Consider the following 24536-nt stretch of genomic DNA (forward strand, 5'->3'; position numbering starts at 1 on the left):
CTTCCACCCTGCTGACTCTTCAAAGCTCTGCTGGCATCTTGGGGTGTCTACCCGTGCGGGTTGCTCACTATTTGTATGCCAGTTTCATGCTGCCGTTTTCCCAGTGCCAGAGTAGCTGCCCGGCACCTCCCTCAGCTGTGATACACGCAGGGCAGTGCAATTGGAAGTCCTCTGAAATCCAGATGTGGGGGTGGATGATTGTCTGTCAGCTATGGAAGAAGTCAGGGCCAGATTAAGACACAGGCACTACTGCCCCGTATCTGTGGCCTCGGCTCCTGGAGTCACATAATTACATCAAAATCTCATTTTTTGCTGGGGGGAAAAAAAAGTAAGTTGCCTATCCTCATGGTCTTAAAGAAAAGCTTGAAAACATGAACCGAGTGTAATCAGTGCAATGATGTCTGTCTGAGTTTGCAGAGAGCCTGAAACAATGGCTCTGAGATGTGCGAACTGTCCCGTGCATTTCAGTGGAGTGGTACCTCCAAAACACACTTGTCTGGACCTCCCTGCAGGGGCTTCTCTGTGTGGATGGAGAAGAAGAGGGCAGTGGACCCAGCCCACTGCCCAACCAGATACACCCCTGTGCTGAAGTATGTACTGGGGGGGGGGCACTTCTCTGGGAGGGTAGGCAAAGAAGGCACATTCAGTGATGCCCCTGAGGGGAACAGGAACCCCTTGCTGCTACCTCTGCCTCTCTGGATGGGGATGGGGACTCCCTGCCACCACTTCTCCAGGGGTAGGGAGTGGGGACAGAATGAGCGGGACAGAGCCACAGGGTGAGGTGAGGTGGCCCTGTAGTGTCGTGTGCCTTGGCCATGGATTGGTTTAATCTGCCTCTGGGAGAAGCTGAAAGGAGCTATAGCCCAAAGGCCTGGGGTTCTTCTCCATCTGACAGCACCATTTCCGAGATCAGGGAGGCACAGCAAAACAGGGGTGATGGGACCTGAAGACTTAGAAAGATGTAAATATTGACTGGAAGAGCCACTCCATCGTAAAGCCTTAAGCCAACTCCTGCAGTCAGCTGACCAGGCCAGCATCCAGGAGAATTCCTTCAGGTGGGGGCGTTTAAAGCCCAGTGATTCAAGAAGAGGATAGTTACAGGAGTTCTTGGCACCTCTGTACCTGGCTGATGTGGGGCCCAATGAACCAGTGCAAAGGGAGTGTCACACGATACCCAGTCAGAAGGGTAACACTTCACACTTCCTTTGCACAAGACATAGAGCAACCATGATTTAAGCCTGTGGCATTTGTGTGGAGGCTTTTGTGGTAAGCTGATCCTTCTTCGGAATGGATGGCCTCAGAATAGAAGGCCTGCCAAGGAGCTAGGATCCTACCTATTGGGTCTACCAGAGGATGACTAGAATGGATGTAAACAGCTACAGAGCCCCCAGGCTGGTGGCTGACCTCTGGGCATGTGCATGGTACTTATGACCATAGCTGGGAAGCACAGCAAGGCCATGAGCTTGCAAACTTCTCTACATGGATGGACCACCTGGGGGCAGGTGCAGGGGCCTCCCAAGCCTGGAGAAATTTGTAGGATTGGGGCCCACACTACTTGTAGTCTCTAAGGCAGCTGCCTATTCATATAGCCTGGGGAAGCTGTTGTAAACTCTTCTCAGCTAGAAATCACTTGTATATGTTACAAGAGCCTTCCAGAGCTTGCAGAGCTGGGAAGATCATGAATGTTTTCAATGGGAACAAGCCCAAGAAGCAAAGAGAAAATGCAGGATTATAAAATAAATCACTTGACAGCATCCTGTATTCTCTGTTTAATGGAGACTACAAACGTACATTTGGACCAAAGTGTGAATTTGGTAAACAAAAGCCATTGTAAACCTTAGAGCCAATAGGAATGTTTCCACAACTGAAATGTATCCAATGAAAACAGTTTTTAAACAAATAAACCATTCCCTTACAATGTTTGAAATCCAGCACTCGCTGAAAGTAAAACTGACAATGAACGAAAGTGAAACCGGCTTCAATGATCTGTCACGATCCAAGCTGAGTGAACTGCAACAGGCAACTAAAGACCATAAACAGAGCCCGTTAAACTGGGCACTGGCCCCTGGAAGGTGGGCTGTGTTGGCAGGCTCTGTGAAGGCATGGGGTTCACCTGCATTTACTGGACTGTGGCCTTGTATTGTAAAAATCCTTTCACTTGTATTAAGATGTTACTAGTAAGAGAAGTAAAGGCCCAGTTTCGAGCATAGATACATTTGAGGATCTGGAACAAAGACATTTGCTTCACTACATAGGTCAACATAAGCCACCTTGTATCGACCTCGTTGTGCGTGTGTCTACACTTCAATTTGTCTCCCACCAATGTAAGTGACTTGTTACATGATGGAGCAACACAACCTCCCCGAGTGGCATTGAGCCATGCTTGGTCAACGTACTGAGGTCGACACAGTGCATACTTATGTGGACCATAACAGTCCTCCAGCAACTATCCCACAATGCCTGACACTGACCACTCTGGTCACAATTGTGAACTCCACTGCCCAGGGCTCACAGAGACCGGAAGCTTCCCCTTAAAGTCTTGTGAATTTTTTTAATGCTTTTTCCTGGTTGTCCAGCTTGGTGAGCACGGAGCAGCTCTTCATTGCTGTGTACAGCTGCCCACAAGTACATAAGAGCAGCCATACTGGGGTAGACCAAAGGTCCACCTAGCCCAGTATCCTGTCTTCCGACAGCGCCATGCCGGCTACACACTGCGGACGTATTCCAGCTGGGAGCAGACGGGAGATATTGGATCTCCTGTGTCACAGCTACGGCCCAGCCACGGAGATGGGGACATCTACGAGCGGGTTGCACAGGGGACGCAGGGGACGGGGCACAACAGGGACCAGCAGCCGTGCCGCATGAAAGCACAGGAACTGCGGCAGGCCGATCAGAAGGCCGGGGAGGTCAACAGTCAATCTGATGTTGAGCCTCAGACCTGCCGCTTTTACAAAGAGCTGCACGCCATCCTTGGCCGTGGCCTTCACCGCCATCCCACGCACCGCCGCGGACACCCCAGAGGAGCCCGAGACACAGACTCACGCCGTGAAGAGCAAGGAGGAGGAGGAGGAGCCGGGGTGCTGAGAGCCATTGAACCACACTGGAAACCCCGAATAAGACAGAAACCACTTCAAGCCGGGGGGGTGCCGCAGCACTCCCAGCACCCACGGGAGGAGGTGGGGGAGGATGGGGTACATGCCGGTGTAAGCAGCGCTCTTTTGACCCGAGGGCTTCGCCCCTCGGCTTAGCCACTGGCTCTGGGGGAGGCGGAGCACCGGAGGGTCTTCACCAGGCGGTGCAGTGGCCGCCGCTGTCGTGTAGACAAGCCCTGCGACTGTCCCCGCCTTGGGGCAGGGCCGGCTGGCTCGTCCTGCGCGGGGGCAGTGCCCCACACACCCAGGCTCCCGGGCTAGCGCTGGGCAGACGGAGAGCGACCGGCAGGGATAAAATAGGGGGCAGGCAGGGCTTGGCCCGGCTCTCAGCACCCGGGTGGGTTTCTGGGGGGGCCCCAGGGCAAGCGGGGGCATTTCTGGCGGAGCCGGGCCGCTGCTCGGGGTCAGACGCGGGGAGGGGGCGAAGCCGCCCCAGGTTCCCGCCGGCTCCTCGCCCGCCCTGCCCCGGCCCGGGCTGCGCCTGCCCCGCGGGGCGGGGACTCCGGCTGCGGCTCCGGCTCCGGCGGCTCCGCCCCGGCGGGCGGTGCCCGGCCCGTCCCCGCCCCGCTCGGCCTGGCGCCGGCTGCCTCCCCATTGCAGCGCTCGGGCCACGGCCCCGGCACCGCGCGGGGAGCCGGAGCGAGCCGCCCGGCCGGGCATGGGAGCGGGGGCGGCGGCCGGGCGCGCGGGGCTCTGAAGCGGGTACGGGGCGCGGGGCTGCGGCGGGGGCAGGCTGGGGAGGGAGGAGGCCTCGGGGGAGCGGGCTCGGTGGGTGCATGGCGGGAGCTGGCTGGGTGGGGTGCACGGGGGAGGGGTGTCCTGGGGTGCAGTGAGGGGGAGGGAACTGGCTGGGTGGGGTGCACGGGGGAGGGGTGTCCTGGGGTGCACTGAGGGGGAGGGAGCTGGCTGGATGGGGTGCACGGGGGAGGGGTGTCCTGGGGTGCACTGAGGGGGAGGGAGCTGGCTGGGTGGGGTGCACGGGGGAGGGGTGCTCTGGGTGCACTGAGGGGGAGGGAGCTGGCTGGGTGGGGTGCACGGGGGAGGGGTGCCCTGGGGTGCACTGAGGGGGAGGGAGCTGGCTGGGTGTGATGCACGGGAAGGGATGGAGTGCCCTGGGGTGCATTGAGGGGGAGGGAGCTGGCTGGATGGGGTGCACGGGGAGGGATGGAGTGCCCTAGGGTGCATTGAGGGGAGGGAGCTGGCTGGGTGGGGTGCACGGGAAGGGATGGAGTGCACTGGGGTGCATTGAGGAGGAGGGAGCTGGCTGGATGGGGTGCACGGGGAGGGATGGAGTGCACTGGGGTGCATTGAGGGGGAGGGAACTGGCTGGGTGGGGTGCACGGGGAGGGATGGAGTGCCCTGGGGTGCATTGAGGGGGAGGCAGCTGGCTGGGTGGGGTGCACGGGGAGGGATGGAGTGCCCTGGGGTGCATTGAGGGGGAGGCAGCTGGCTGGGTGGGGTGCACGGGGAGGGATGGAGTGCCCTGGGGTGCATTGAGGGGGAGGGAGCTGGCTGGGTGGGGTGCACGGGGAGGGATGGAGTGCCCTGGGGTGCATTGAGGGGGAGGGAGCTGGCTGGATGGGGTGCACGGGGAGGGATGGAGTGCCCTAGGGTGCATTGAGGGGGAGGGAGCTGGCTGGGTGGGGTGCACGGGAAGGGATGGAGTGCACTGGGGTGCATTGAGGAGGAGGGAGCTGGCTGGATGGGGTGCACGGGGAGGGATGGAGTGCACTGGGGTGCATTGAGGGGGAGGGAACTGGCTGGGTGGGGTGCACGGGGAGGGATGGAGTGCCCTGGGGTGCATTGAGGGGGAGGCAGCTGGCTGGGTGGGGTGCACGGGGAGGGATGGAGTGCCCTGGGGTGCATTGAGGGGGAGGCAGCTGGCTGGGTGGGGTGCACGGGGAGGGATGGAGTGCCCTGGGGTGCATTGAGGGGGAGGGAGCTGGCTGGGTGGGGTGCACGGGGAGGGATGGAGTGCACTGGGGTGCATTGAGGGGGAGGGAGCTGGCTGGATGGGGTGCACGGGGAGGGATGGAGTGCACTGGGGTGCATTGAGGAGGAGGGAGCTGGCTGGGTGGGGTGCACAGGGTGAATCTAGGGATGGGAGCAGCAGGAGAGTGGATTGGGTAGAGCGAGGGAGAGCTTGTGCGGAGGGTGCGGCAGGGGGATGCATTGAAGGTGGGAGAGGTGTGCACTGAGGAGAGGGGGAGCGGAGGAAGGGAGGGGGAGCTGGTGGGGGAGCGAGGGGAGGGGAGCATTGATGAGGGGGAAGCAGAGGAAGGGGGCGGGGGGAGAAGGGAGCAGAGGGAGGGGAAGGGGCAGGGGAGCCGGTGGGGAGGGGTGCATTCAGCTGGCAGCAGCTTGCCGCTCCCTCCCTTTTGTAAAGCTGCCTCCTTAGAGATGTTAATGCTGTGTGTGCTGTCCCCCTGCAGGCTCCTGTGAAGGACGCTGGCCCAGAACAGCGGCAGGGGCTTGGGGTGCATTGTACCCTCCTGAAGCGCTAACAAAAGCCTCCCCCTTTGCTTTGCAGTGGCACTCGGGGTGCAGGCGGCTGCTGTGCGAGAGCTTCGTTCACAGGAAGGTGAGTGAGGGCGTGGGGGGGGAGACATGGCTCAGAGGTCTGATCCTCGTTGCTGGCCAGCTTTACACCAGTGTAACTCCATTAACTGCAACCGGGTTGCTCCTGGCTCAGGCTCGCGTAGGTGAGAGCACAGCTGGGACATGCCCCTGTTTGGCTGGCTGCAGCGGCTGCGTGGGTTGAGGACATTGCCCGGGTTGCTAAGGATGGACAGTGATGCTTTGTTTGTACTGGAAGAGAGCAAAGCCCGTGCACGCAAGATTCACATAGTCACTTTTCTTTGCCGTTCAAGACCCCTTCTTGTCCCTGCGTGGGATTAACTTGAGGAGAGGGGGAGAATAAACAGCCTCTCTGGGATATTTGGCTGGAATAGATCCGAAACCTTCCTTCTTAATGCTATTAATAACGCTGTCCATCCCGAAGGAACTGGCTGGCTTTTCACCATTAATGCTGGTGTCTCTTTGCATTTCACTGGGCTTGGACAATAGAAACCGGCTAGTCAGTTTCATTGTTGTTGCTTGCCCATTGCCCGCTCTGGCTGCCCAGGTTTGAGTTTGGTTGGAATCCAGATGAGCTCTGTTTTTTATTGATAGACTCAAAACCCTGAGGCCATTTCCGTGAAAAGATGTATGTTTGTTTGTTTGTTAAAAAATATAAATTTGGGGCCTAAGTTACTTGACTCTACACTTAAAGAAACAGATGGTCGCTGCCTTCTAGGTTTTCATAATACTGGTTGTCTAGTGATTGATCTGTTACTGAAAGCAAAGCTACTCTGAAACCTAAGTTTACAGACAGCATCTTCTGTCTGGTAGTAAAACATGAGCTCTTTAAGATTTTGGACAATCTAGAAAGGTGTTTCGCAGAAGACAGGGCATAGAGAGGCAGCTGCAAACAAGGAGAAAATCCTGACACATCCTAGTCCCTGTTTCTGCAGTTTGATCTGTTGGGGCACACCCCTGCCATTGCCTAGATTCCGCTGCAGGATTGGGGCCCAGGAATGGCATGTAAGCCTGGCGCATCAGCCTAGCAGAACTGTAAAGTGAGAGAGGGAACGCATGGGGTTTTACCTGCTGGGTGAATTTAATTCTTTTTTCTTTGTTTTTAATCCTTTGAATCTTCTTGGATTTTCATTTGTCCAACTGAGGGGAAAATGGTAATAAAAAGGTTATGGTGCTAAAAAGCCTGATTCCTGCCAGTCAGTAGATGCTCAGTGTTATGGCAGTGAGTCAGCATTGATAGGCTAGGGAGAGACAAAAGACTTATCAGAGCAAGTACAGGGTTGAGAACTCCTTGCAAATTACGTAATTGCTTATTTCCAGACAAATGGGATGTTGTGGGATATATCTGCCGCTTGCTTTGTTTACTTTGAAAATAATTAGCTCTGTGTATATACCTTGGGTTTTAGCACACAAAGGGTTTCTAAAGTTCTTGCAATGTGCAAATTGCAGGAGTTCTATAATCAAAACAGATGGGCACATTGTTTTTTCTTATTGATGTGAAGGCTTATTATTGAGGCTATTACAATGCAAATACAGAAGTGTTGTGAATATTCAAAACCGTGCTCTTCTTTCTGAGCTATTAACATACATTTATAGCACTTTGTACACAATTTGTCCTTTGCTCGTCTGTCAGGGAGTTGGCAGAGAAAGGGAATTCTGCTAACTTTAAAAGGCTTTAATAGTTTTATTGGAAATACAGGCTGTGTTGAATAATTAGATGGGGGAAACATGGTGCTAGGTGAGGGTGAGGTTCACAGTGACTAGTATCGGGCTACAAAAATTATTAGTATACTCAGTGGGAAAGTGTAGATGCCAGATGTAGAACTGACTTTGGTAGTGAACCTTGAAGAGAGTTCAATGTGTTGTAAAGTGACTTATTGATACTAAGGTGCCATTTGCAAAATTGCCTTTTGGGGTTTCCCCCCCCTTTGGCTTCTCTGCCCCCTTTGCCTTTTTACATTGTCTGACCCGTCAGGGAACTGTTGCTCTCATGAGATGAAATAAGGTACTGCAGGACTGAGAGGCATGGATTTATTTTAGAAATTACCCTGAAATGCATAAAGAACAAAGAGCCTGGGTTTGCAGACTAGATATCTTGGAAGTAGGGGGTGAATCATGCCAGGGTAGACACTGCTCCGATGGATGGGAGAGAGTTCGTTAACTGGGAGAGATAACGACTTTAGATAAGACAACCCAATTACAGACCTTTCAGTGAGCTCAAATATCAGTCATGTCAACTGATGGTTTTTTACCTTGTGAAAAGGCCCTTTTTTTAAACATGGCCATTTTTTTTTCTCCTCCTAGCCATATGCATGTGTAATTCCTATTGTCCAATCAGTGGAAACAGAAGACTAAGTTACAGTTTAACCTGTCACACTATGATCTTGCTTTTCAGTGTGGGAGGAGTGCTGCAAAAATGGCTTCTTGTTTTCTGAAATTAATGTTCTTGTTTTGATGGTGGTTTAGGATACAGCACTCTAATAAGAATGTCTAACTGGCAATCATTCAAATCTGCAAAGCAGTGACGACTAATGGCAAAACCATAGGTACCCTATCATTGCTATTTCTTGAAAGGAATTACTTTTGTGATCCTTTGGAGGATAGCTTATTTATAAATATAAAAAAAATTAGGGTCTTAGAGAAATTTTGGAGCAACATAACTTAAATGGACAGGATTGAATGTGGCCATGAAAACAAAAATTATGGTAAATGATATTCCTTTAAAGGAAAGTGGCCAATGCACTGATTGGTTTTCTACCTATAGCAACATTACCTTGTTGTTGTTTACAGACTTAGAAGTGTAGTATTCATTTGTGCTGTGCTAATTGTATTATTCCTACCTGATCATGTTACTGGTTGATCAGGTAAATCTACCCCTTCATTAGTTTTATACGAAAGCTTGAAGTTTGGTATTGATTCGAGAGCTTACCATTCTAAGTAGCTGTCCTTTCTGGAGCCTGTGTTATTAAATTTAGCTTGAAATTTAGTTGTATCAGGTCTCTGCAGCATATATTGTGAAGGTTATCTGGTTCTCTTGAGAAGGTAGATTTAATCTAAGAGGTCTAGAACTTAGCAGGGAGGTTGAATTAGTCTCCTCCACAATTAAAATATTTTCCTTTCATCCTCCATACAAGTGATTCTTACTGTGATGCTTCACAAAACGTATGTGTAGGGAAGGGAGATACCTTCATTATAAATATTTATTATAATATCCAACATTTTTTCCTAAGCTTATTTGTGGATAAGAATCTCCCATAAAACTTCCCTGATGCTAACTGGAAATTTGCTACACTGTCAATTTCTGTTGGTGGATTTGTTCCTTCTAAAAGTTTCACCGTCTTCTAGCTTTTGTGCTTTGCGAATACTTTGAAGGGCTGAAGCCACCTTGAGGCTCTGATGAACGAAGAGCCATCATTACGTTAAAACAGATAAATCTTCTGGTTTTCCTTACTGAACCATCTGTTCAAACTTTTAATTTTGGGAGAGTAAATACAAGGACCTCAGTGCTGTAAAACAGCTACAATGAAGGGTTGAATGTGAGGCTGAGCAAAACTATGTTATCAAAATAACCCCCCTCGATATTTTTATATATATATATATACACAAAAACTTGGAGACTGCATCTCGCAGCTAGGGAGTGATCCCTGCAGCTTTTATTATGCACTAGTATGGGGAGCGATTGAGCGGTGAAGACAAGCCAGACATTCCATCCAGCTCAGCTGCTGGGCCATCTGGAGGGGAGATAAAAGGCCTGAGTTTAACTCTGGCTTTGTATTTTTGTTTTGTTCCCCCCCCTTCTAGGCCCTCTTTCCCCTGCCAATCTGCCTTCTCTCACATCTCCCCCACCGCCCCCAAAGGAACGTAACCCTCAGCTGTGACCCAAAGTCAATTTGTGCCCTTGAAATTGCTGGCCGTCCGAGGCTCACTTCAGGACAGGGTTCTGCTACTGCTTTCTTCGTTAACTTGGCTGCTTGGTGGTGGCTCGCACGCTCCGTGGCTTTTCCGGGGCCAGCTGATGTTGTCAGCTCACGAGGTAAGAGCTCTTTAAGCACTGCTGAATAAGGCAGAGAGATGAGCAGGCATCTTGACTCACTTTACAGAGTGTCCTGTGTTCTGGAGCCTGGATTATAAACTGGAGGGTGTGTGGGGATGGCTGCCCCAGATTCTCTGGTTGGCGGCAGCTGAAGATGGTTATTAGATGGTCTGCAGAAAGGTGAACTACCTTCCACTTCTATATCTATTTAAAGCTGCTGAGGTATTGCAGGAAAACCTGCAATTCCTCTGCCGTGCTTTCCTGGCGAGGGGGGGAACGGAACACGTTCTTTCTGAAGCTGGAGAGAGACTGCTAAGATTTCTGAGTTTTGAACTTGAAATATTCCCAGATCTTTCCCCTACCATGGTCCCGAAATAGGCCTTGTGGTGTGTCTGAAAGATCACTCAACTCTCGCCTCACTGGCCAACAGAGGCAACGATTTAGGGTTTGCTGTGCCAACAATGCCAGCCTGCATTGCCCGTCGGTCTGACTTCTTCCCCGACACCTTTGCACTTTGTCCCGTCCCTTATGCGTAAGTGGAGCTCCCTGTAAAAATCCACAATGCATACACAACACTGGACAATAGGTGGGCAGCTGGTGTGCTGTGACTGCTAAGTATTGCAATAATCATATTGGTCTCGCTGTTCCTTTGGCTCCCGCCCCCCCCCCCACGTCTGTCCATACCCACCTGTTATCTCATCGTATACTTGCATTATAAACTTTTTGGTGGAGGGACCATCCTTCTGATAGATGCATGTGCAGCGCCTAGCACAATAGGTTCCTGACTGGGACCCCTAGGTCGGACCACAGTACAAATAATAACAGCCCATTTATGGAAATTCTTTTGCCACTAGCCCCCTCCTTTTTTTAAATTTGGGGCCTTTCAATGCTGCATCTGACTGCAGTTGCCATGGTGCAACACATGGGCAAAGCTGTCTTTAAGGGCTGGTTAAAGCAATGAAGTTTTATTGTCTGAGCACAGTTTATTCCTGGGGGAATTCTGTGCCAAAAAATTAAAAATTCTGTGCACAATATTTTAAAATTCTGCCTATTTTAGTTGTCAAAATAACTCTATATAGTCAGGCCAGTTTCAATTATTTTTGGTAATGCAGACAACAACAAAAATTCCCCCAGGAGTAGACCGTTAAAGAAACCCCTATGACAACCCAGTTCCTGTTTCTCTGCCCCCTTCCCCTCAGAGCCCAGCTGCAGGGCCCCTCCCGGCCTAGACACCCATACATCCTACCTCCAGAGCCCAGCTGCGGGGCACCCCCCAGCCCAGACACCCGCACCCTTATCCCCCCCAGAACCCAGCTGCGGGGCGCCTCCAGCCCAGACACCTGAACCCCCTCACCCCCCAGAGCCCAGCTATGGGGCATCCTTCCAGCCTAGACACCCGCACCCCCTATCTTCTAGAGCCCACCTGCAGGGGCCCCCCCCAGCACAGACACCTCGGCCCCTCCCCTAATCCCAGGCATCTAGAGGGAGAAACAGCCTGATGCTGAGTCCTGGGTTTGTACAGAGTTTCCTGCATGTCACCCCCTTCCTTCAGGGCATGCCAGCAACTTCAGCTGCTAGGAACTCTCCAGCTCCACCTCTCTTCTCCCCCGCCATGCCCCTGGCAATACCTTCTATTTGAGAGCTGAGCTCTGATGGGTCCAGCTGCCCCTGATGGCAGCCAGCAGCTCTGCAGCCCATTACTGCGAGGGGAAAAAGGAAATTCTGCGCAGAACATTAATTCTGCACAAATTCTGCATTGCGCAGTATTCCCCCAGGGGTAACAGATGTCAACAGTGGTGTTAGCTGCCAAACATCTGAACATGATTCATCCCAGGCTGTGCTGACTTCTGAACAGAGGTCAGCATCGTGTCAGCTAACACGAGGGTTCAGACACAGTGTAGGCCTGGCCTAAGATGGGAAGAACCCAAACCATTTAGAGTCTTGTAGTTGAAATGCATGGCCTTGTATTGCACCAAACTTGTCTATGCTTGAAATGCTACAGCAGTACACTGTAGCGCTTCATGTAGACGCTATCTACGCTGGCAGGAGAGTCATAGGTAATCCACCTCCCCGAGACGTTAGCACTGTCTACAAAAGGGACTTAGGTTGGCTTAACTGGGTCACTCAGAGGGGTGGATTTTTCACACCCCTGAGCCACGTAGCTGGGTCAATCTAGTTTTCTTGTGTAGAACAGCCCTATAAGGCAATGCAGACTGGAGTTCAGATGTCACATGTTCCTTGTGGGAAGTGCTGGCTAAGGACTGCATTCTGCAGCTTCAGAGCTGTCTGCAGGTGTAGGTCCGTGCTGAGTACACTCTAGTAAGTAAGTCTGGAGCTGACAGTGGCATAGGTCTGCCTCTGGAGGTAAAAGTCACAATCTCTTTGTCCAGGGGGTTTGCTTCTTTGGGGCCTTGACCCCAAAGAGAGTTGTGAAAATCTGTTCTAAGGGATCACGATCTTCTGGAGAAGCTAGGATTTCATTCTACAAGCTTTCTAGCTGTTCTGATTGCAAAGAAAACCTTCTGATTCTGTTCTGGTACAACGGTTTGGGTTTACTGAATGGTCCAGATACTAAAGAGATGAGCATATATCGCTGGGGAACGTAGCAGTCACAAAAATCTCTCTCTTCTGCCTCTCTTCCCCCTCCCCTGGCATTTCCCTTTAAATTGCAGGGAACATGGTTTTGTGGCTACAGGCTAGTAGGTTGATGTAAATTTTTCCCCAAGCTCTGAACTAGATGTAAATATCTACTCCCTCAAGTGCTTTTTGTCACACCACCAAACAGGTGTTGGTTGCAGCATTTGGGTTTTTTTGTTTTGGTTTGGATTGGTGGTTTGTTGTTGTTGCTGAAACCGTGTGAAGGATTCTGGGATATGGATTCACAAAAGGAAGAACAGGTGACCTGGGGTGCTTGATGGCAAAGGTTGAGAACCCCTGCTGTAGCCACGCATGGGTGGGAGGAGCGGGCTGCTGTTGCCTTTAAACAGCCTGAGAGCCAAGAAGAGACCGTCTCACCCACCCAATTCAGTGTACCTGAGCCAGGTTTTGCCAGACCGTGTCTGCTACCCAGACAAGTTCTGCTGTCGGGACTTCAGTCTCTATGGTGCGGGCGCAGACACCCTTCTTTTTCCCCCCCAGAGCCCCAGCATAGTGCTCTGGGGAACGCCTTGTGCTGTCATGTTTGCTCTGACTCTCTCTTGCAGTTTCTGGTGCTCGCTTCACCAGCCTCTTGTCCGAATACCAAAGTGAGCTGCGAAGATGATGCGAAGGGCAGGGCATATAGGAGCCACAGTGTCTGTAGCAGAGAACAAAAGGGGCCTGATTCTTCCTTGTTCTACTCCGTGTGTAGTCCTTTATGCTAGTGCACAGTGGGTGTAAGTGATTACACAAGGACCAAGGCAATTCAGAAGCCAGTCCAAGTGTTGAGAGCATGGCCTGTCGGCTGGCCTGTCTTCTCCCCTGGGGATTTCTGAAAGCTAATTATCAAAGATCATCGACTTGAGGCAGCTTTATCACTGATTAGCCCTCTGCTGCTGAATGCTTCTAAGGTCTGATTTTGCAGCTTGCCGTGCTCTTGAAGAGCCTTGGGTTTCTTCTAGCTTGCTTTTTTAGGCAGCCATGTCAGTAGTGGTCAGAGTAACTTAGCGGTCCTGAATCCCTGCAGGTGTCACTAATAAAAGCAAAAGTACTCTTTGACACAACTATTTCATGGTCCCTGGCTGCAGGAGACCCACGATGAGAAGGGGAGGAGAGACCCACGCTCATCGCGATTAGCACTTTGGTCAGGGGTTCTCCCATTGCGATGTGGGTGCCGTTGAGAGTCCCAACCTGAGTGTGCAAAACAAAAACTGATACAAAACCTCCCAAAGGTGAGCGGCCGTGGGCTGCGATATCAGGCTGCATGTTTGCGAAGTGCCTCTTCTGGCTCCAAATGTCTGCTTGTGCCTGTCCCTCCAGGCTGCCCTCCAGCAAAGCAATTCTCCTAGCGCCCAAGACCTGTGCAGAAGGTCCTGGGTTGCATCCTTCTAATGGCCATGATGTCTGTCGGCATATGTTCCCATGCTCTGTTACATGCGTGTGACAAAAATGCAAATAAACGGTCATGCACAAGTATGCAGAAAGGGTGCTTGACCAGCTAATGCCATGTAAGACCTTGCGAGCTCATCAGCTGTCATGAATAATGGCTTGTTCCAGAGTTTTAGGAAGGGGAACAAATGTACAGTGGGAAGCGCGTATACAGAAGCTGCTTTGTAGCCGTGTCCGATCCCATTGCTCAGTGTCATTAGCAAGGCTGGAAACACCAAAAACTGGTTTAATAAAATGACGTGTGTGTGCTAAGTTCTTGGCAGTGTTTTTTATTTTTTCATTTCTGGCAGGAAATTCTGCTTCTATCCCATGTATAGCTGGGATTGGGTCCTTTGATTATTCATTTGCATAACCCCAGGCTGGACGAACTTAATCCCTGATTTTAAGGAAGGTGGGAGGCAGTTGGGGGGCAAAATTGCTCATGCGGGTGTGTGTAATCCAGTCATGTTTCTGGGGGTGCAGGCTGGCACATTCTGCAATGTTGTAGCCTTCTGTGGCTAGGTTATTTTCAGAGAGGAGTTTTGTTTAGCTCTGCTGTTCTTTCACTTAATGGCTCACCTTGCACATGTCGTGGCTTGCAGCTTTTCAGTGCTCAGCATTAATGAGCTACAAGTCAGTAAGAGCCCTGCCATGGTTATAAAAATCAGAGTGCTCTTTGCACTGATAAGAACTTGACCCATATGTGCTGGTGTCAGGACGTAGCCGCGTATGAGGCTTTGCTTTGTGGAGCTCCTTTCAGGAGTGCTGACCGAGTCCTGGAGCCATGCTCGACCTGGCCAAGTCGTCTTCGCGTATGCGCAGTGTACCTCCGGTGGCACGTGGTCAGGATTCATCACCAGATTTGGTCCGCTGGTCGGATCATTGGCTTCCCCAGGCCTGGCATTGATGGGGAGTGTGACATGAACGCTGATCCATGCCCCCGACCTGGCCAAGTCGCTGTCCTGAGATAGGCCTCGATATACTCCGCTCCCCAGAGCCGGAGGATTTGTACAGGATAAGGAGCCACTATGTTGAACGGTAGAGAAAAACCTCAAGTGGACTTGCGTGCTACTGTCATGCCGATCTCCTCAGTTGCTGTGGGCATCAGCACTTGAGCTACTTGTAAAGAAAAGGGGGCAAACCAGACTCTGTGTGTGTGGAGTGGGATGTGTGGGGTAGAAGTCAGTCTTTTTTCTTCCTAGAAAAGGGAGGACACAGATACACTCAGTCTTTCCGTTGGTGAAAGTGGTTTGATGTTTTTCCCACTGGTAAACAACCCAAGAGATGGGCAACATGTAGGATGGAAAAGATGAAGCAAGCTAGCATGGTCAGCGTAGAAATGTGTGTTCTTGGCTAAACATTACGTTGTGTAGCATTGGAGGAGGGCATGGTGTGGCCCTACCTACAGCCTAATAACAGAGGCAAAGGTAAAAGGTGAAAGACAGCAAAGATGTAACACGAGACATTTCAGACGAGGGGCTCTAGAAATCTGACCCTTAGATTTGCTCCACACCGTTGACCTACAATCAGCTCTGTTTCCGTGTGTGTTGTTTTTCTTCTTACTATTGCAGACAAAACATTACCTAAACCACCTAGGGAATAAATATAGCTCCTGGGAACGCTCTTTTCTTACACCACCTCATCTGCTGGCTCCCGTGATGCTAACAAGCTGCGTTTTGATGAAGTGCTGCAAAGCAGCTAGTACGATTCTGTAGACAGGGAAGCTCTTTGCATCAGCCCGACTCATTCCGTCTTTTGTGTGGGGAGAGGGGTCCCCTCTGTGTAGTCCAGAAATAATTATATACTGGGTCTCTGCTGAATAAAGCAGAGCTAATGAGTATTGCTAACCAGGCCTTCTGTGCTACACCAAATGACACTCCTTGCCATTCATGTTCATATGGAAGATAACGTTCACGGTAAATTACATGGCTCTGGTACTGGAGCAGGATGAAGTCCTTCAAGCTGCTAAAATTCGCAGGTCAGGTGCAATGTTCCCTCTAATTTTTGACAGGCCGGGTGCGCAAAAAACTTTTTTGCAAATTTTTGTGCTTCTGTGCAAATTTTGTGTGCGCGGTGTTTCACCGTGTGCATGGGGTTTAGGATCTGTGTGCGCATGCACAGCTCAGAGGGAGCAGTGGTCAGGTGAGTTAAGATGGAAATAGATTCCACCTCCCTAATGTAATTGGTCCTAATGGACCTGAAAACTTGAAAAAGGCTTGCATGAGAATTGCCTTCTGCTATCCTTTCAATCACTGGGCTTCAGAGCTTCCTGAGACTCTTAATAGTGGCCAAGTAGGATTTTTTTTTTTTAGGGCTGTCAAGTGATTAAAAAAATTAATCGCGATGAATCGCACTGTTAAACAATAATAGAATACCATTTATTTAAATTTTTGGATGTTTTCTACATTTTCAAATATATGGATTTCAATGACAACACAGAATACAAAGCGTACAGTGCTCACTTATATTTATTTTTGATTACAAGCGTTTGCACTGTGAGAAGACAAAAGAAATAGTATTTTTCAATTCACCTAATACAAGTACTGTAGTGCAATTGTACTTTGCAACGCTGACTACAAAAGGGTCATGCAAATGCCTGTTCTCACTTTCTGGTGGCATTGTAAATAAGAAGAGGGCAGCATTATCTCCTGTAAATGTAACCAGACTTGTTTGTCTTAGCAGTTGGCTGAACAAGAAGTAGGACTGAGTGGACTTGTAGGCTCTGAAGTTTTCCATTGTTTTGTTATTGAGTGCAGTTATGGAACAAAAAAAATCTGCATTTGTAAGTTGCACATTCACGATAAAGAGATTGCACAACAGTACTTGTATGAGGTGAATTGAAAAATACTATGTCTTCTGTTTATCATTTTTACAGTGCAAATATTTGTAATCAAAATATACACTTTGATTTCAATTACAACACAGAATACAAGATCTATATGAAAATGTAGAAAAACATCCAAAATATTTAATACATTTCAATTGGTAGTCTCTTGTTTCGCAGTGTGATTAAAACTGCGATGAATTGCAATTAAGTTTTTTAATTGCGATTAATTTTTTCGAGTTAATCGCGTGAGTTAACTGCGATTAATCGACAGCCCTCATTTTTTTCTTAATTGAAATGGGGAAAAAAGCATCTCTGAGAGAGAACTAAAACTCGGCACCACCTTGATGGATTCAGAATCCCAGAAGAAATCATCCAAGCAAGAAATCTCAGGACCTGACTAGTTTTTCCTAAATATTTGTTAGCATCAGGGAGCTCTCTCTGTCTTCACCCAGTTCAAAACAATAGGAAGAGTGGGTGCTAACAGCTGACTTTGGATTGTCGAAAGGCCATTGTATTTTTCTTTCAGCATCCGCCTCTATTGATGCAGATTGAGTGTTGCTGCGGGTAACATGCATGGGTGAGAGAAAGCTCTTCTCTGTTGCTGGGCTGTGCAATGCAGTAAAGCCAAGATGTATTAGAGCTTCTGAAGAATCCTCAGCGCAGAGGCGCAGAGCCATCGAAGTAGCATGTTCTTTCGCCCAGTAGGGGCAGCTGATTTGTTTCTCCTCTCTGACATTTTAGCCCGGTTTCACGTCAGTGCTTGGGTTGCTACACTTCTCACCCGGCACAGCTGGTGAAATGGTTTCCTGTGCAATTGCCTGCATCGCTCAGCGTGCTAAAGCACGTCCGATAAAGCCCTTCATCAGTGTAACCGTCCAATGTCTCTTCCTCCTGGCAGGTGAGCGTGGTGGGTGATGGGATGGATGAAGCCGAGCAGGACCAGTATGAAGCCCGTCTCAAGGAGCTCTTTGACAGCTTTGACACCACAGGCACTGGATCCCTGGGGCAGGAGGAGCTGACCGATCTGTGTCACGTGTTACATCTGGAGGAAGTGGCCCCTGGAGCGCTGCAGCAGACGCTTCTGCAAGGCAACCTTCTCGGCAGGGTAAGGCTGACTGACTACGGAGAGCGTAGCTGGCAGAGGCCCTGGGCCCCTGCGAAAGCCGACAAGCACGTCCTGCCTCATGTAACTGCCTAACAAAGGGGGATAATGGGAAAAAGTGTAGCGTGCCCTGATTGTTGCCTCTCCGTGAGAGCACACGGGAACTTTTGGTTATTTAATTCAGAATCCTGGTTATTACTGCAAATGAATGGCTTCTAGTCAATAAAGCTGCTTTTTTCTGCAAACTGTATTTTGCGGGGCTTCTGTCAGTGCTCCCTGTTATAGGCTAATGGCCTAACCTAGGCCGTTTCTAGGCTAAGGAAGCCCACAATGGGGTAGAGAGTTAGACTGGCACCAAACCCTCAAGTCGATCTGGTGCACCAGGGCACAGCAGGGCTTGCGCTGGTGTGTTACCCCACGGAGCTGCACCGATGCAGCGTGTGCCCATGTGGGGTTTGTGCCGATGTAACTGTGCTGATGTTGGTAGGTGAAGGTAGGAGGCTGCTTCTCTCCTCTGCTGTAAAAGGTAATGATGCTTATTCAGTGACCGCCTCTCCTCTCAGCTGCTTGTAAGCAGGAGCCAAACGTGAGTCAATTCTGGCGTAATCTTTACTGTAACAAAATAGCTTTCTTTTCCCCATGGCTTTCACTTGAACTGAAACAAGTGCACAGAGCAGCTGCTGAAAGAGGAATTAGTGACAATGAGGAAGAAAACCATTGCTAATGGATGCATTTCTCAAGACTTTAAGGAAGTCAGTGACACTGAGTCTTTGGGCCAGAGTCACTTCCTTCCCAATGCAGAGCGGAGTGACTTCTGCTTCAACTATTGCATTCAGCTAATGGGGTTTGTTTACACACAAGCTGCCTTTAACTTGAGGTGGGATGTTGCCCTGATTTATTTAAACTGGTGCAGCTTTGTTTGGTGCACTCTTACACTCTTTTAAACCTGTTTTCATCCGATGTAAGATGGTGCATCAATTTAGCTTGTGCCTGTTAAATAACCGATATAAACCAGATTTAAACTCATCTAAGTGTGTCCACAAGGCAACATCAACATGTCTAGTAAAATGAGTGCAACTTTTAGACCGACCCTTATGACACTCTTGTCCAAATGTACTCCTGGCATCAGGCTTTGAAACGAGCCATCTTTGGTTCTACAGGTGTCTGTGAACTTTCCATGCGAGTGATCTGGCTTTGTTTCAGTTTGCGGGGAGGGGGTGTTCAGTCTTTGTCTAATGGCCTCAATTATTTTAGAATTCTTAAAACTGAGGCTAGTTTCAGACATGACTTTGATCTTTTACATTTACAGTCCAGTGTATCCTCCCACTCTACAGAGAGCATGGGATTTCCTCAGATGTAACCAGAATACACGGCTGTGACTCCTGAGCGGGTGGACCATGTTGAGGAGCAGCTGTGGTCTGTGCATTGTTCGCCACAGCCAAGCTTCCCTCTTGATAGCTCGCAGAATCTGTGAACCGTGATACTGTGTACCAGATTTGGTATCCGCTTGTCTGGATAGCCGCGGTGCAAGTGAATGCTCCTCCGTTTTTAAAGCAGCATTACGGTGTGATGGTTGCTTTATAGACTTCAAGATCAGCATGTTGCTCAGTTTTCAGAGTAGCAGCCGTGCTCAGTGTGAAACAGGTGCACCATGGGACCTTCAGTCTGGAAACAAATGCCACATCTTGCTGGGCTGTATCCTATTGCACAAGACGCCTGCCCCTGAAAATGAAGAGCTTTGGCACTGAAAGCTTTTGTTTCATAAAACTCCTGTTAAATACAATAACTACTCATTAAAATCAGGAAAACTGGGCAAGCGAGGGCCAAGTTTCCTCTGCTTCAGACTAGGGCAAGCGCAATAATTTGACCTGAGAATTTCTCACCAAACGGAATTTCTCTAAGACCAAATAACTTTGTCAAAAAGTTGAGATGCTCTTGCTGATGATGGAACTTGCTGGCAGGGAAGCATTAATGGATACAAGAGGAGACTTCTAACCTTTCCAAATAGCAGCATGGCATTGGCTTGAATACTAGTTACTTACTTTCCACACCGGCTCGAACTTTTTCTATTCAGACGCTATCATCCGGCTTCGCTGCCGGAACGTTAGAGCAGACAGGGGGGCAGGGGAGGGAATAAGGGGTGCCTCGAAAGCCTGGTTGCTTGAATTTTGCCAGGGAATTTGGCCATCTATGCTAGCTCTAAAGCTTGAACGAAGTCCCTTGTCAGATTGCATTGCCCACTTGGAGAGTAACAGGGAGAAGGTACAAATGAAATGTCGGAAAGGCTCAGCCCAAGGAAAAGAAGAGGCTGCTATTAAAGAATGTCATGAGGCCTGAATCGTTCTTGCGTAGTTATAACAACTTGTTTAATCTCCTAAAGCTTTCCTGAGGGGATGATAAAGCCCAAGAACAGGTTTTTGGGGGTTTTTTTTGGCTTTGGAAACTTCCATTCTAGTCTCGTGTCTTAGTGACTGTTCTAATAATCTGTCTTAACCCCTCCTCATGCCTCCCCGCTTAGACCACTAGCTAGTAGCATCAATGGTCCATGCCTGAGTATGAGCCTGATTTAATGGTTATCAGATCCTTTGGGTTTCCTAGGGAGGTTGTCAGGAGAATGGCAGGAAACATGCTGCTCCCTAATGGAGGTCTATTACATCAGCACCAATCTAGTTCCTACAGATGGTTACTCTCCACACTACGAGTGGCTTTTGTTTTGTGTATTTAAAAAGAAACCTTGTTTTAAAGGACACTTGTGGGGTGGGGGAGAAACGAACTGACATGTCTAAGCAGTTGCAACTCGACAAGCCATGTGCAAGCTTTTGTATTTGATGTTTGCCTATGAATAATAAATACACAAAGTCGCGGCATGTAGTATGGTATTTGCCCAGCGCCCCGGTGATGAAAGGTATATAGCAATGCATACAACAAATACTGCTTCTGATGTACTTGGTGGTTATCTGGAGTCATGCCCGTTTGAATTAAGCTAACATACCCCTTTCTGTGCATAAGTCTCTGAGGATTAACCAATCCACTCTACCTTCACGGTATGTCTTGGTTATATAAATCCAATAGTTTCTCTTGCAGTAGGACTAATTCAACTCTCACTATCCTTTCTTCTCTCCATTGTGTACTAAGGCAGTGCTCAAAGCAACCCTTCAAATTCCTTTGTGGGGTGCATTTCATCGGGCCTTTTGAAATACAGTAGCCAGGGTGCTTGTAGATTTCCATCCATTTTCTGGACTTTAACAGTTAACTGTGGTTCTTGCATCACAAATGCACAGTAGTGCTCAGTGGGGAATCTTAGTGTTCGTGTGAGTCTTGCATCAGATGTGCTTCTGGTTCAGCCACACCGAAAATCTGCTTTGTGTCTCCCAAAACAGGAAGCCGTGGTCCCTGCCTTGGAGTTGACCTGTGGGGCTAGGCCACGGAGCCATTGGAATGTATTTTCCCGAGTTCCTTTCGGACGGCAGAAGCTTGATGCTGAACTGTAATAGCGGAGCGTTTCCTGCTTGTGAAGGATCGGTTTAGCTTTACCGCTACGTAGATTCATAAAGATCTCCGTAGCCATTTCTTACGTTTAGTCAGCATTTAATGCTGTCACTAACTTTCCTCCAGGGCCCCAATGATAAAAATAGCTCTTTAAGGAAACTTTGTCTTTCGAATGGTTTTCAACAAAAGGAGACAAAACCGAAGTTTCCATCCCGAGAATCTTAAGTTTAAAGAACCACAAAAGAGAGTCTGTTTCTGGTAGTGCTCTATGCTGTTCCTTCATGCTGCATAAAGACAGCCTCCTAATTCTTTCCTGCTGATCCTGACGCCTCTTTGCTGGGAGGACTTTGGTATTGGGAGGAGTGGGTTGGTTCCATCGCAGGAGGCTAAAACCTCTGGATCTCCCAGCCCCTGTTTCTGGGGAGTACTGAGGCTCAAGCAGTCCAAGTGTCCAGCACATTGTAAAGACATGTATTAAACAGCTTACGCTGTGCCTATGCCTAGTGGAGGTGGGTGGGCAGTCTGACTTGGTCTAAACTGGGGTTCGTAGCCGCTGAGGTAGATACACCCATGCAACCCTTAGTGCTGATGTGCTGTACCAGTGTAAACTGTACCTGGATTTAAAGCAGATTGAATCCTGTAGTGATACCAATGGCTAAAACTCTGGTGTAGACAAGGCTGAAGACTCCCTTGTGGCCTTCTTCAGGAGGGGCTGGAAGAGGTCGGGTTTCAGACTGATACGCCTGATGTAAAAAGCAAACAGGCAAACATGCACAGAGAGCACCTGCTCCGTTTGTTTTCCTTTTGCAGCTCACCTTTAAAGGGCTGCCTGCTGCCTCCCTGAAATCTCTTAGCAAAGTCTGCCATGGTAACATTCAGTATCTCTCTTCCATTCTGTTGTTGGTTTTTTTGTGCATATAAAATGGTCTGTTTAAGAATTCATCTATCTCCGGTTTATTCTCCACCTGAAATCGTTCTCTGTTTGTGACAGTATGGTTGGTTGCTGTGGGAATGAATTCACAAACAGAGGACTTCAAGTAGAGAATCTTCTATGAAGAACAAGGAAAAGGGAAATATAAGAAGCTGGTATCTCTCCCATGAGAGAATCTGGTAACTTGAAGAGTGTTGATTTGGATTGTGTTGAGGCAAATAGTGAAAATAATGAATAGTTTGACACGCACACCAGCGCAGGGTCCCTTCTAGGCCTATATTGCTACAATTCTGTTTTTTCTTTCTAGTGCTAATAAGGGTGCTAGTTTATAGGAAGCTTCCTTCTAAAAATGGGTCTCAGGATTTCTAAACACTGTCAGGAAAATTCTGCAACCCACAGTTCAGTTAGCCTCTGATTACCGTGGGGAAACTGAGCCATCCTAGCTATGTACATATTGTCTTTTGATTTACTTGTACTTGGAAAATTCTTCTCACCTGGGACAAGATGCCTTATTTAGTGGGTGACTACAGTATAATTTAGTCTTTGCCTTCCTCTTCCTTGTAAGGACGTGGCGAGTAGATTGGGTGCATGGGATGAGAAATCCGCATGATAATTTTGCAAGGTTATTGTAAATAATGCACCAATCCCAACTTTTTTTTCCCCCCGCTGCAATTTTTTCTCCGAGTAGCCTAAATCTGCTAAATAGTGGCAATCACTGTAAAGCCTGGGGAGTGGGACCTTTCCTCCCTGCCTGTTTGTAACAGCATCTTGCACAATGGGACCCTGATCCTCATTTGGGCCACTGGGTTGCTAATGCCAGATAGAAATAATGTAGTGTCGTTCTACTCCATTGTATTTCCTGTTTGTTATGCATTAGGAACTTTGTAGTAAATGCTATATCAACAGTATACAGGACCTAGACTCTTCAGAATCTAGCAACTAGCAGAGCTCTCAAATGTCATTTGGGCTCCCTTTAATTCCATCATCAAAAGCACTTTGAAAAGAGCATTAAACTTTACCTATACTGTAACTATTTCACCCCGGTGCTCTCTGCCTTCTGATTTGAAGGGGCTTAGGAGTTTTTTTGATCTTGAGTTTCTAAGACTGTTTTTCAGAAGTTAAGGTAAATGGAGCTACAGTAGAACCTCAGAATTGCGAAAACCTCAGGAGTGGAGGTTGTTCGTAACTCTGAAATGCGTGTAATTCTGAACAAAACGTTCTGGCTGTTCTTTCAAAAGTTTACAGCTGAACATTGACTTAATACAGCTTTGAAACTTTACAATGCAGGAGAAAAATACTGCTTTCCCTTGATTTTTTTTTTAGTGTATTGTATTTGGGGTTTTTTGTTTTTCTCTCTGCTGCTGCCTGATTATGTAGGTCCAGATCCAAATGAGCTATGTGGTTGACTGGTCAGTTCGTAACTCCTGAGGTTCTCCTGTCTATTGAGTAGCTGTGTTCGTGTATTCGTACAGGCTTTGCTGTGTCGCAGATTGTCTGTCTGATAGAACAGGGCCTCCACTTCCATATCTTGACAAGCTTTTTCAACTCTTTGTGTACTGTACCTCCACTGGCCTTTAAATATGGCTGGGAAATAGACGTGTCAGTAAAGCAATAGTATGATGGCAATAGCCATTGCTTGAGGATCTATGGTGTAAAGGGACAACTAGATTTTCAAACCGTAACTTTGAGTTTGAGGTGCTGTCTGCCTGGGGGTCCCCTGGTCAGTTCTTTGGGTGTGTTCCTTTTTTACTTTTAGCAATTGCATTTTCTCCAGACTTGAATGATTTTTTGTGAAAGACTCATACAAGCATAAGGTCTGTTTCATCGCTTCCTTTGGACAGCCAAGATCAAATGTGCAGTATAAACAAAAAGAGAATAATTCCTCCTCCTCCCCCCCCGCCCAACCCCTGGTCTTTGATTTTAATGATTTTACTGTCTGACAGAAGCAGGTTTAAAAAACAAAGCAACACTCACGTGTTCACTCTTTCCGTTGACCGTGTCCCTCTAGCAGCTAAATCTTAGCCCTTAGAGAACACATGCCAAATTATATTCCTCATGAGAGGCCTCCAAGCCCTTTTCCAATGTGATGACTTGAGTCTCCAAGTCTCAATTTTGGGCAGAGCAAGGTGGATGTTGGGTGGAGCATCTGTAAGTTTTCTCAAGTACCTGGGGTTCTTGTTTCACTGCTAAACACACTATCCTTGTAACTTGCAGTGATGTATTGTGGGACTAATTATTTGCATGTTTAATCCCATTGCATAGCTGATTGCAATGTTAATTTGTTAAGACTACTATCAGCTCCTTCCCTGAAGACTAATCTCCTTTGGAGTCTGCTTGAAGCGGTCATGGTGAAATTGCTT

General features: G+C 48.6%; 1 protein-coding gene across 20 annotated transcripts in view; it reads left to right on the forward strand.

Moving 5' to 3' along the window:
- The first annotated feature begins 3735 nt into the window (after positions 1-3735).
- NIN (ninein) overlaps positions 3736-24536 on the forward strand; it is a 109007-nt gene continuing 88206 nt past the window's right edge. For 5 of the 20 annotated variants that reach the window (XM_043548322.1, XM_043548323.1, XM_043548325.1 and 2 more), the window contains exons 1-2: positions 9663-9762; positions 17553-17759. In XM_043548322.1, coding sequence (XP_043404257.1) covers positions 9745-9762; positions 17553-17759 — 225 coding nt within the window. In that variant the 5' untranslated portion in view covers positions 9663-9744. Of the gene's footprint in view, positions 3855-5584; positions 5734-9662; positions 9763-17552; positions 17760-24536 lie in introns of those variants that run through there. The other 15 variants (XM_037901343.2, XM_037901348.2, XM_043548334.1 and 12 more) reach the window with 8 other exon arrangements.

Source organism: Chelonia mydas, chromosome 6, assembly GCF_015237465.2.
Source record: "Chelonia mydas isolate rCheMyd1 chromosome 6, rCheMyd1.pri.v2, whole genome shotgun sequence".
Lineage (NCBI taxonomy): Eukaryota > Metazoa > Chordata > Testudines > Cheloniidae > Chelonia > Chelonia mydas.